The sequence below is a fragment of the Vigna unguiculata genome, chromosome 2 (assembly GCF_037176805.1).
Source record: "Vigna unguiculata cultivar grain cowpea cultivar isolate G323 ecotype 2 chromosome 2, ASM3717680v1, whole genome shotgun sequence".
Classification (NCBI taxonomy): domain Eukaryota; kingdom Viridiplantae; phylum Streptophyta; class Magnoliopsida; order Fabales; family Fabaceae; genus Vigna; species Vigna unguiculata.
The window spans coordinates 32,036,787-32,048,961 of NC_140793.1; the positions used below are offsets into that span (position 1 = coordinate 32,036,787).

The following is a 12,175-nucleotide window of genomic DNA, read 5'->3' on the forward strand; positions in this document are numbered from 1 at the left end:
ACCTTGAAGTATCGTTGCATGAGGAAGAAACAATGGAGATGATAATGTCTATGATTGAGTTGAGACTTTATCATTTTACCTAGTTTCCAAATATATTTATAGGTTAGTGTAGAGACAGATGCAACATCGTACATGGACAGATTGATTTTGTGTTGTTGGCCTTTGGTTTGTTTATTTAGGATATAAAAATACTGAAATCGAAAAACAAGAGCACGTGCATCGGAATTTTCATTTAGGCTTTGTTCAGTTAAATCTGTCGATAGTTTGATACGTCAGATCCGCCATGGACGCAGCTTCGGAGACCTTTGTCTGATTTCCGCTTTCTTTGGTTTTCACTCGTAATGCGACTGAGTCCTACTCCGAGGCATAACCCTGTTTTTCCAACAAAATCTCCATTTCTCAGTCTCTCGTTCTCAAACCATGAAGTGAGTATTTTAGCTTTTCTTCTCTCTCGAATCGATAATACTGTATTAGTTAACTATGTTCATGCTCTGATGTTTGAAAAAAAAAATGCACGAGCTATTCATGTAACGAAGGAAACTAAGAAAAGGGGAAATATTGTAAATGCAATGAATATGTGGTGTTTGAGGATATTCTTATTGAAGCTGTCTCTAATTTATTTGGCACGTTTATTCTTCCATCTTTTTCGGCTTTCTGTTGAAATCTGCATAATCTTTAGCTTTCGACTTTTATTTGATTCAGACAACAAGTATTGAATTGAAGTATGTTTATGTCCACAAGACTCGTTCCACTTGTCAAAATAACATAAGCGAATTTAGTTTGAGGGTAATAAATATGTTTCCTTAATTCAAATTCATATATCTAACAAGAGTTAAACTTTATCAGTGACTGTGAAATTTAGGGATCATTTGCGGCCTATGGTTCCTTCTGCACATAATAGCATGACATTGTTTAGGTTTATGGAGATAGTTGATTAATTAATCACAACTAAGACCAAAATATTGTATTGCTATAGTTTCTATCTAATGTATTGGGATTTTCTAAGCTAGGTTCTTCTTCAGGACAATGAATTGTTGATGGTTTTGAATCTATCCATGCGCTTCGGAACTCTTTTTTTTTTTTTTTTCTCTTATTACCAATCTTCCATGATTTGGATTAACTGCGTGCATCCTCTATAAATTTCATGGTTTCACTTTTGATTTTCTGAAATTTAGTTCTACAGAAACAATTTATGTTTTTGAACTCAGATTGATGCTGCTGATTATATGACTAGAACTTAAAGTTCATGGATTACATCGCATATCCTATTTTTAGTAGACCAGCAACTTTGCTAAGGAAATTTTCAATCTAATTATATTTTCACCCTGTTTAATCATGAAATAAACATGACAGAAACTCCAAGGCAGGAAATTGAAGTAAAGACACACAAACTTAGTTAGGAAAAACCGACTTTTATATCTTTCTGTTAGGTTTTTATAAGGAGGGGTATTAATGGGGAGACACAATACCAATTCTGTCCTTTTCTGTACCGCCGTTGTTTTTCTTAACGGGACACGCTTACCTGGAAGCTAACAATACCTGGAACCCTTGTTAGGTTTATAAGGAGGGGTATCATTGAGGAGATACAACACCAATGAGATCTGAGCCTAACCACATAAGACACTGACACCACTCTCAACCCAAAACCTTAAGGCAATGGGTTTATGTGGGTTTGTCTTTATTCTTATATAGTGCTCTACTTTCTCAATTCTAGTCAATGTGAGACTTAGACTCACACTTAGATTCCTAACAATCTCATACTTGGATTTCTAACACTTTCGTGTTTGGGGGATCCATTACGGGGGAGCCTATTTTTGAGGCACTTACACTGAATAATTTATATTGTAGTTGGACTTTGAAAGTTTGTTTTTATCCTGCTACACTTAACATAGCTCTAGACAGAATTTGTAGCAAATTAGGCTTTGTTTGAAGTGGAATGTCATAAATATTCGACATTCAACTTTTATCAATATTCCTTGACAGGCTTCTTTGACTTGAAACGCGGTACTTGAATAAAATTAGACTGCAATGTAGAAGCAGCATTGTAAGGGTATTCTGGTTTTAAAACTGCCACAGTTTTCCTTCATTCAAGGTTTTAAAATTGCCACAGTTTTCTGCTTTACTTTCCTATCTGCAGCTGATTTGCGGCTATGGCTTCCGTGTGGATTATTCTTCATTTATGTTTTTTTTTTCGTAGAACGAGACAGATCTTTGGTGTGTCTCTCTCCCTCATTCTTATCAACCTTGCTGCTGTAATGGAGAAGGCGGATGAAAACCTTCTTCCATCTGTCTACAAAGAAGTTAGTGAAGCATTTAATGCGGGGCCATCTGACTTGGGTTACCTCACATTCATAAGAAACTTTGTTCAGGGACTGTCTTCTCCTCTGGCTGGTATACTCGTTATCAACTACGATCGCCCAACGGTTCTTGCTATGGGCACTTTCTGCTGGGCGTTATCTACAGCTGCAGTGGGTGTTTGCCACAATTTTCTGCAGGTTGCATTCTGGAGAGCAATAAATGGCTTTGGTTTGGCAATTGTGATTCCAGCACTCCAGTCTTTCATTGCTGATAGCTACAGGGACGGAGTGAGAGGAACTGGGTTTGGATTGCTGAGTCTCATTGGTAACTTAGGAGGCATAGGAGGTGGTGTTGTGGCTACTGTCATGGCTGGAAAACAGTTTTGGGGCCTAGAAGGATGGCGATGTGCATTCGTTTTGATGGCAACTTTGAGTGCATTAATTGGATTCCTTGTTTTACTATATGTTGTTGACCCAAGAAAAAGATTTCCTACCACTCGAGATGCTAGTGAGAGTTCAGACAGGTAATGACATTTTACTACTTCATGTGGCATTTAGCACAACTTACATCTCGAACTCTTGAAGTGTGTCTCCAAGCTATCTGTTATATTGTTTTCATCCTCATGAATAATAATAATCAAATAACTGAATGTTTTGTATCTCTTCCTATTGTAATTATTGGTAAATAATCTGCGTGTTTTTAGCAGAGATGATTCTATCTATAAAGGCAATGCTAGTGCAGCATCAATCTGGATGGACTCTTGGGCAGCCACAAAAGCTGTGATAAAAGTGAAAACATTTCAAATAATTGTCTTACAGGGCATTATTGGGTCACTGCCGTGGACTGCCATGGTGTTTTTCACAATGTGGTTCGAACTAATTGGTGAGCATGAAGGAACTTTTGTTCACACAATGATGCTACTAATGCAATGTAGCAATTTGTAAAAGTCGTATTTTTCTAAAAGTTGTACTACAAATTAAGTCATTTATCGCCTTCTCAAAAAGTCTAAATTTTATCTTTTATGAGTTCTGAGGATTATGTACTAGTTATGGAGGAAAAGTTTTTATCAACTTGGTTGACATGATAAATTGATATTGTGCAGGTTTTGATAACAATACTTCAGCAAGCCTCCTTGGTCTTTTTGCCATTGGATGTGCCATGGGATCTTTGATAGGTGGATCAATAGCTGATCGATTAACACAAGTCTACCCTCATTCTGCTCGAACCATGTGCGCACAGTTTAGTGCCTTTATGGGCATTCCATTCTCATGGATTCTTCTCAGGATGATCCCTCAGTCAGTAAGTAGTTTTCTTACCTTTTCTGTGACCCTCTTTGTGATGGGTCTAACAATCAGCTGGAACGGTACGGCTGCAAATGCTCCTATGTTTGCTGAGGTAGTCCCTGTCAAGCACCGTACCATGATTTATGCATTTGATCGAGCTTTTGAAGTCTCGTTTTCTTCTATAGCGGCTCCGCTGGTTGGGATTCTTTCTGAGAAAACGTTTGGCTATAACTCAAAGTCCGTTGATCCCATCAAAGGATCTTCACCAGAGGCTCTTGCCTTGTCAAAGGGCATTCTTTCCATGATGGCTGTTCCATTTGGGTTGTGTTGTTTATGCTACACCCCTCTATATTACATATTTAAGCAGGACCGTGAAAATGCTAGAATGCTTGCTGTGAAAGAGGAGGAGATGATGTGAGACTCACTTGTTTAAGACTGATAGATCATGTCAAAAGGAGCCAGTGGAATCATCTTCCGCAGTACACACGAAACCAGTGAGACCTACTTCGAACAATGACCTCATTTTGATTTTGATTTTAAGAATCCAGATTAATTAATCAAGCTCTCATGTCGTGGCGAGGCTTCTTACTGAGGATTGAACTACTTTCTGACTTCTTAGCCATTGCTTATTCTTGACATGGTATATCTAGCTGAATGATCAGAAATTTCAGGAAATTAGGATAATGAAACAGGCCCACACATTTCTGTGTTCAGATTGTTTTCCTAGGATTGTACACTATAAAATACACACAAGTAAATTTGTATGGTTGGTACACGGAAGAATCCTAATGACAATGAAGCACTTTTTGAATGGATTCAAGTGTTTCACTGTATTTGGTTAAAAACTGAATACCCAGAGTTAAAAAAGCAGCGAGCACTTTCAACTCCACTGGGTGCATAGACGTCTATCGAAAACCATAAAAAGAAGCTACTAGGTAGTCAAATCAACAAGTCTTTACATGTCTGAGTGTTACTAGAAACAAAGCACCTAGCGCGTTCTTTTTATTGGACTTTTGACGGTAATAGACAGAATATTTTGAGTGGGGCAAGTTTGAGAGTTGACGATGAGAAAAAGGAGCCGGAAATAATCATAAAATGCCTTAGAAGACATTGAGCACGGTAAAAGTAATGCAAGGAAAACAAAATTCTAACATAAACAGCTGAACTCATTTTCTGCTTGGTCCCCTTTAGAATAATACGTCAACATTCAATAAAGCACAGGTTACAATAATATTCCACTTGTTTGGCTTTAAACGCGTTTCTGTTTGGCCTGTTGCTCCACCAAGAAAAATAACAGCACTGACAAAGAAAAATCCAATTCTTTGATTTTACAAACCAAGGACCTTCAAGCATTGATAACATTTGAACAGGAACTTGAAGGCATTGAGCAAAGGTCTAAGTACAACGAGGGAAAAAGGTTTGCCCCACATACCCTCCTGACATTGCCCTCCTCACATTACATTCAAACAACCTTGGGTTCTCTCTCAACACAGCTGCGGCATCGTGATTCAGTGGATCCTCGTAATTTGGTTCCTGCACACCAGATGAAAGAATAGATTATTGTCAATTCAAAAGAGGAAAAAACCCAAAAGCTGAAAAACCCACAGTCATACCGTAAAGAGATGATACAAGCCATAGATGACAGTGTTTATATTAAGGACAGGTTTCCAATCTTCTCGTAAGATGTTGAGACAAACATTTCCTTCCAAGTCAATATTTGGATGATAGACCTGCATATTCGAGACAATGCTACAAATAAATTTATGTGTTGAAACGAAACATGAGAACAATCCGTTTACAAAACTAAAAATAAACCTATACCAATCCGTCTACCAAAACTAAAATTAAATCTGTACCGCTGTGTATTTATACAATGCACGAATTAGAGTAAAAAAGTTAATCAAGTCCATCCTACCTTTGTCTTGCACTTAACCTTTGGCGCTTCATGTGGATAGATGGGAGACACTTGAAAGGAAAAGAAAAATGTGCCACATCTGTAACAACAAACAAGGATGTTGGAGATTAATAGCTCTTTCTCAAAAGGTTTTTTCATCTTGCAAGCACGGTAAAGATCTTACCGGATTGAAAATTTTACTTATCATTTAAAAAGGAAACACATATGATGAACAAATCAGAGGGGCTTGAATTCCTTCAACAAGAATCAATTAATGTTTGAAAGCAGAGTTGAAAACTGTATGGAATTTCCTTACACGTAATATCCATCATCGGGTCGAATTGAAACCTCGAAGTTCATCAGGTCATCTTTTCCGTTGGGGAAATGTATGGTACAAGATTGTGGTAGATTCAGCTCACTTATATCTGAAAGATGTAAATACAAAACTGTTATGACAACTTTCATAACAAAATAAATGGCAAAAACTACAGGCTAAGGAAAGGTTGATACAAGAAACCTCCCAGAGAAGCAACTAAAAAACCGAAGGTACTAGAGAAACATTTAACAATTGGTAAACCTTTGCAGGTTGGCGGCCCATAAGTCTGAAGAGTATGTAAATATAAAATATCACGCTTCTAGTGATCAGATAAGCTTTCTGTTTATCCGATAGTGAAAATAAAGTAATTTCATGGTCATGTAAACTGAATTACAAACTTAGAGATAAAAGTATTCCTCAATATATACAGTTGAAGACTTTACCACTCTAGAACAGGGGAGAAAAACTAATTGGACACCACCTTCTCAGTCTGTCTCACAAAGAAAATAGGTTAATTTCATAGTTCTTAAAGACACCAGACCAACGGGTTCAACTTGTTCAACCCTAAACCAGTCAACGGTCCCACACAAATAACTAATTGATAAAACACCGCCTGCTCAGTCCCATGAAGAAAAAGAGGTTAATTTCAAAGTTATTATAACAAACCAACCAACCATTTCAACTGTAAAACAGTCACTGGTCCCTAAAACAACTACTAAAACTGCACTAAAAGTGAACAGGAACTGGCAGAATCAGTCATAAACCGCTGATTCGTTTTGCATTTTTTAAACTGATTTATAGGATCTCATGCAGTTGTACATCCTCGCCATATGCAGAGTTTGGAAATAGCCATCTGTTTTTATGAGAAGTGTTTTTCATCACGGTTAGACTATTAACCTTGAACTGGTGTTGTGATCGACTCAATGACTATTTTTCAAAACATTGGTTATTAATTTACTTAAAAGCTATACTGTAACATGAACTTGCAAAAGTTTCTTTTGATATCAGGTTTTTCCGTTTTATTTGTTAATATACTGAAATGTATTATTTCAAAAATTATAATCCGTCAATGGCAAAACCTTCATGTTCCCCCTATAACTAGGCAGAGATACTACAGTATTTTTTATTTTATTTTATACTCCTCTGTTGTATACCACATTTCTTTTTAAGGGCCATCCCAAAAAGGACTAAAACAAGTTTAATCTACATGTATTACAATATGTCCTTTTTTTCATATTAAAATTTCAGTCTAAAAAAATAATGTAAATTAGAGTTGGCTAAAAGTAATAGGCAAGAGTCTAGATTACCTAATCAAGAAGAGAATAGCACAAAAATCATCTTGCAAAACATCCTGACTTTATAACATGCAACAAGTTGTATATATTTAATATGAAGCAAGCCCCTTCAAAATTTTACTTTAGTTTGTTAGATCAGAAATAAAATATCCTCTAGACAATATTTCTGTAGATTATGATTTTAATTTTCAACCTATGTAAACTCAGAATCCCTAGTAACTGAAAAATAAAGTTGGAAATCTTATATTTGTTATAATGAATCCGTTCATATTACTTCAGTCTTCTCCCCCGCCTGTGCCTCAAGACCAGGCCCCAGCAAAACTTCTACCTCATTCAACATCAGGTTACACAAACAGTTTTTGCATTGAATTTTATGGCTCACAGTATCTGACGTCCGATCAAAGTATAACATATTAACATTAGACCTTTCGTTTTCCTCTTCTTGCACTCTACATTTCCATTGTTTTGAAATGCCACACAAATTGGACAAAGTAAAGCATACAAGAGCCACTCCAGTTAGTAAAAAGAAGAAAACCTTTGTGAAGACGCAACTCGCCAGCACTTTGCTTCTTAACGGGTGGTCCACCACCTGCATTTTCCGCAAGTTCTCTCTGTTTTTCCTTTACTTTAAAAAGTTTAATCATAGTCCTACAAGAATGATGTCAGCTCCAGCATTAGATCACATTTTATCACAGTCTATGAAATTATCCAAGAAGATCAATTCTAAACATTTCGCCTTAAGCACAATCATATTTACATTAAAATGACAAAACAAGTATATTTACAAGCTTCCTAACAACCTTCTCCTTGAAAAAGAAATAAGACATTCACAAGCCTAATAGTTGAACCAACTACTTGTGCACTTGACCTCACCCTTCTCTACGGACAATAACATCGAAACCGCGAGGACTTTCAAGTAGGAAACACGATCATACTTTTAAGATAACAAATCCAAGGCAAAGAAGCATATAGAGCTACTCATTTAGAATTCTTTATTTTCTTACAAACTCTAATGACATGTGATCAAAAGGTAACCCTGAAAACAAAAATATACTGGTCCATCACAGAACACTGCGATCTAGTAAACTAACTAAGAAAATAAAACAATATACAAAATATTTTTAAAAATACAGAATCCAACACAGTAGTAATCAAAGGTGGGCTAAATCCATAATTACTTGAAGCAATTGAAAAAGAAGCGAACAGAAAACCCTAAGACAAAGAGATCGAGAAATCAGATATAAAGGGAACAAGAAAATGGAGAAAATACAATAATAGTCAAGAGAATAAGAAGAAAAAGATGGAAAAAAAGAAGAAGAAGAAAGAATCAGATATGTAAGCAAGAAAGAACCTGACTGAAGAGAAAACTCAAAGTCGAAGAGATGATAAACAGTTTCGGTGTTTTCGCAGCTCAGCTGCACGTTCTGCAGAACCTTAGTATCTTTTTAACTATTTTACCTTTCGCCCCAAAAAAAAAAAAGTCTCCTTAATCATTATATGGTCTTATTTTTGCTGATGCATAAGGCATTTTCCTTTTTCTTTCTTTTTTTTTTAGAACAATATGTTGCTTCTTTTTAACGCTGAAATTTGTCTTTTGTTTTATTCATTATTATCATGGGTTTAATTTTTTCATGTGAAATGCTGTTTCAGTTTACACATTTATATTAAACATTTGGGTAGAAAATTGCATTTACTATATTTTTATTGATTAATAATGTACAAATATTATAATCGACCATGAATAACAAGAAGAAGGATGGTAGAAGTTGTTGTAAAAGATCTACTAAACATAATTAGGTATTCTAACCTTTTTTTTAGTTTAGTTTAAGGCTTGTTAATGAGACCAATCACTCTTCAAATATTACATCAAAATCATTAAAATAAGACAAATGATGATATCATAAGATAAGAGCATAGTGTTGAGGGAAGAAAATTATGGGACCTTAAGAAAAGTGGTTGATTTCGACTATTGAAAATATGAGAAAGGTCTACCACAGAAAAAGACCTATGTTTACTAGATTTATGTCAGATTCAACATTTTCATAATATAAGTATAGGTTTTTGTTAAACAGATTAACCTACAAGATGAATCTCACAATATGACATTAAAAATAAATTTTATTTTTTCAGAAAGAAAACAAGTATTTGATAAAACTATTTTAAAGACGAGATCAAACAAGAACACAAAGCATATAGACTATTTTTTATTTTTAACTTTTTGTTTCAACAATTGAAATTATATTTGATCTTTTGTATCATCATAAAGTTCACTAAAAATCACAAATATAAAGTATTTTTTAGCAACAGCTTAAAATTTCAATACAATACAGATAAGAATTCGAAGTATTGTTGTTTATCTAATAGATTCTTCGTGATCACGAAAACTAACTTACATATTCCTAAATTACAAAAGAAGTTAAGTGACTAAATAAAACATTACAAAATAAAAAAACATTACAAAATGCACTTAAGAGATGATAATTTAAGGTTGATGTGTGTTTATTAATGTATTTAATTGTACATAAACATCTTCAAGAGTGTATGTATAATTTGAGAGATTTGGTGAAGATAAATTAAGTTATCACCGTGCATTAAATGTATTAAATATATTTCACTAACTTAATTTTCTAATAAAATAAAGTAATTTTTTACTTAACTATAATTGACAAGATTTTTTTTTTTGTAAGTAAATTTGACAGTTAACATATATAATTCTTGTATTTCTACCTTTGCTACTTAAAACATGTTTCTTAATTATTCTTTAAATGACATCTCATATTTGCTTCAGCATATTGATTCATTTTATCAAATAAAGTATAAATTAATACTCAATCCTATATTTATAATATACTTAATGTTAGCATATCAGGCATATTTGTAAAAAAATATTCTATTACATTACAGTACATACAAAATAATTCAACATATATATAAATAATAGGAGGAAATTGTAATTACTAATAAATCTATTTGAGTTAATAATATAACACGTTTACTAGTTTTTCAAATGTCTTAACAGCATAAATCTTAAAACACACTCATTGCGATATATAGTAAGAACATGTATGATAAATGAATTGTCTAAAGAATTGAGATAAGTTAATATACAAATTACAAATTTATTTAAAAAGGTTTTCACGAATTAATTTATTCATAATTTTTCTATTTATTAAAATATTAACTTCAATTTTTATTTTTTGAAAAAACATGAGAAATTTATCCAATAAATACTCTAAATCATTATGGTTTACATGTCTTGTTAGATGATCTTATGATTTATTTATTTAGCTTGTCCATACTACCTAAAAAACTTATAGTTTCATATGCAATGCAACATCAATTTTCTTTTGATACTCCAAATTGTCTAATATTTTTCTATCTTATATCTACATACATAATATTGGAATGAAAAGTTACAGAGCTTTTTGAGATATTTAAATAAAAATATAAGCTGTGACTTTTTTCCCATTTAGTTAAATAAAAAGTAAGAGAAAATAAATAAACACATGCTTGCAATTACATAAAAATTTATAATTAAACCATAAAAAAATATTATTTTTATATTTCTTAGATAGTTGTCATTTGTACAAAATTTAAAAAGTTTCTTAAATACCCTATCTCACTACATAATAATATTTTTTTTAATATTCTTTTTTTTCTGGTCACTTTTTAAATATCAATATAACTTTTTCGAAATATTTTTTACATTTTTATTATGAATTAAAAAATGTTAGTAGATAAAAATGAAAAAATATAATATATAATTTATTAAAGTACATTAAAAATAAATAAAAAGAAAGTATTTTATTTATTGCGAGTGAAAAAGGATTGGAGTTAATACGTGTCTCTGATCCTCTCTGATCCACTCCCAACCAACCCAAATACATGCATAGGCTGAAAGAAAAAGAACCAACTTTATTTTGGTCTTCTCAATAAATAACACGAAACACAGAAGCATAGGGACAAAAGTCACAGAAGAGAACCCATAAATGACAACAGATTCCTTCTCACTCAAAACTCATCCAATGCCACATTCTATCTTTGTCGTATACTTCTTGGTGTTTGTTGGGTTTCTCTCTTCTTGATTCTCAACTTGTCACCATCTATTAAACAGTGTTTGTAGTTAGATTTAGTTTCATTTTTTATTAAATCATTATTTAAGAGAAACATAATTCAGTTTTATTTAGTTTTACTATAATAAGTATTTTTTTTATCAAATTAAAGTAATGTTTCATATTTTTTTACAAAAGCTTATTAAACCTTTCACAATAAAAAGCTGTCAAATGCAAAGAGATGTTATGAATTTTTTTGTATAATTATTTTTTTATAATTGCAACTTTTCTCATATATATATATATATATATATATATATATATATATATATATATATATATATATATATATTTATTATAACTAAAATATAATCAAATATATTTAAAAAACCTATTCATGTATATTTAGTGTTAATTAATTATAAATATATAACATTATATTTAAATATGGTAAATTATTTAGTTTGATTGTTGAAAGTTTAAATTGAATAACTATTTAAGAAAAAATATATTTAAATTATTCAAAAAGTTAATTTAATTGGTGTTTTCTTTATTTTTTATTTGATTTCAGCACTCTTACTACCGTCCATCCATGCTCTTATGTTTTATTTGTTAACAGAAAAATAAAATGAAAAATAAGTTATTACAATGAAAATAATAAATAAGAATATAAGTTAAATATAATTAATTAAGAAATGAAGAAATAGTAATTGATTAATAGAAACATGTAAAGAAAACTAGGAATTTTACTACTTTTCGAATTACATTTTTTCCTTCCTCATAATATTACATTAATTGTATCCTTTTTTTCAGTTTTCACCCACTATCACAACAAAACAAGACTTTAGATATCCTTTTGTCATAAATGTAACTTTAGTTTTTTCATCTAGTTTAATATGTAACTTTGATTGTAAATATATTTGGTTCACGTATTTAAAAAAATGTAATTTTGGCCAAATTCATAATTTTACATAAATTACATTCTTTTATCTTAATTCAATTCAATTTTTGACTTAACATGCCACAAACAACCTTTT

At 32.2% G+C, this 12,175-nt stretch overlaps 2 protein-coding genes across 3 annotated transcripts; one reads left to right on the plus strand and one right to left on the minus strand.

Annotated features, from left to right (window-relative positions):
* LOC114173015 (Major facilitator superfamily protein) lies at nucleotides 1–4,396 on the plus strand. Of its 2 annotated transcripts, none has more exons than XM_028057204.2 (4): nucleotides 1–425; nucleotides 2,198–2,821; nucleotides 3,002–3,180; nucleotides 3,401–4,396. In XM_028057204.2, exons 1-4 carry the CDS (start codon nucleotides 421–423, stop codon nucleotides 3,997–3,999), a joined length of 1,407 nt encoding a protein of 468 aa, XP_027913005.1. In that variant the 5' UTR covers nucleotides 1–420; the 3' UTR covers nucleotides 4,000–4,396. The 2 variants fall into 2 exon arrangements, with proteins under 2 accessions (XP_027913005.1, XP_027913006.1); XM_028057205.2 differs by having other exon boundaries at nucleotides 3,005–3,180.
* A 330-nt stretch (nucleotides 4,397–4,726) lies between these two features.
* On the minus strand, nucleotides 4,727–8,595 carry LOC114173017 (NEDD8-conjugating enzyme Ubc12-like). The gene is made up of 6 exons (XM_028057207.2): nucleotides 8,438–8,595; nucleotides 7,622–7,734; nucleotides 5,792–5,900; nucleotides 5,497–5,575; nucleotides 5,195–5,311; nucleotides 4,727–5,114 (listed from the first exon to the last, which is right to left on the minus strand). The coding sequence occupies exons 2-6, from the start codon at nucleotides 7,728–7,730 to the stop codon at nucleotides 4,977–4,979; spliced, it is 552 nt and encodes a 183-aa protein (XP_027913008.1). The 5' UTR covers nucleotides 7,731–7,734; nucleotides 8,438–8,595; the 3' UTR covers nucleotides 4,727–4,976.
* Nucleotides 8,596–12,175: the final 3,580 nt, after the last annotated feature.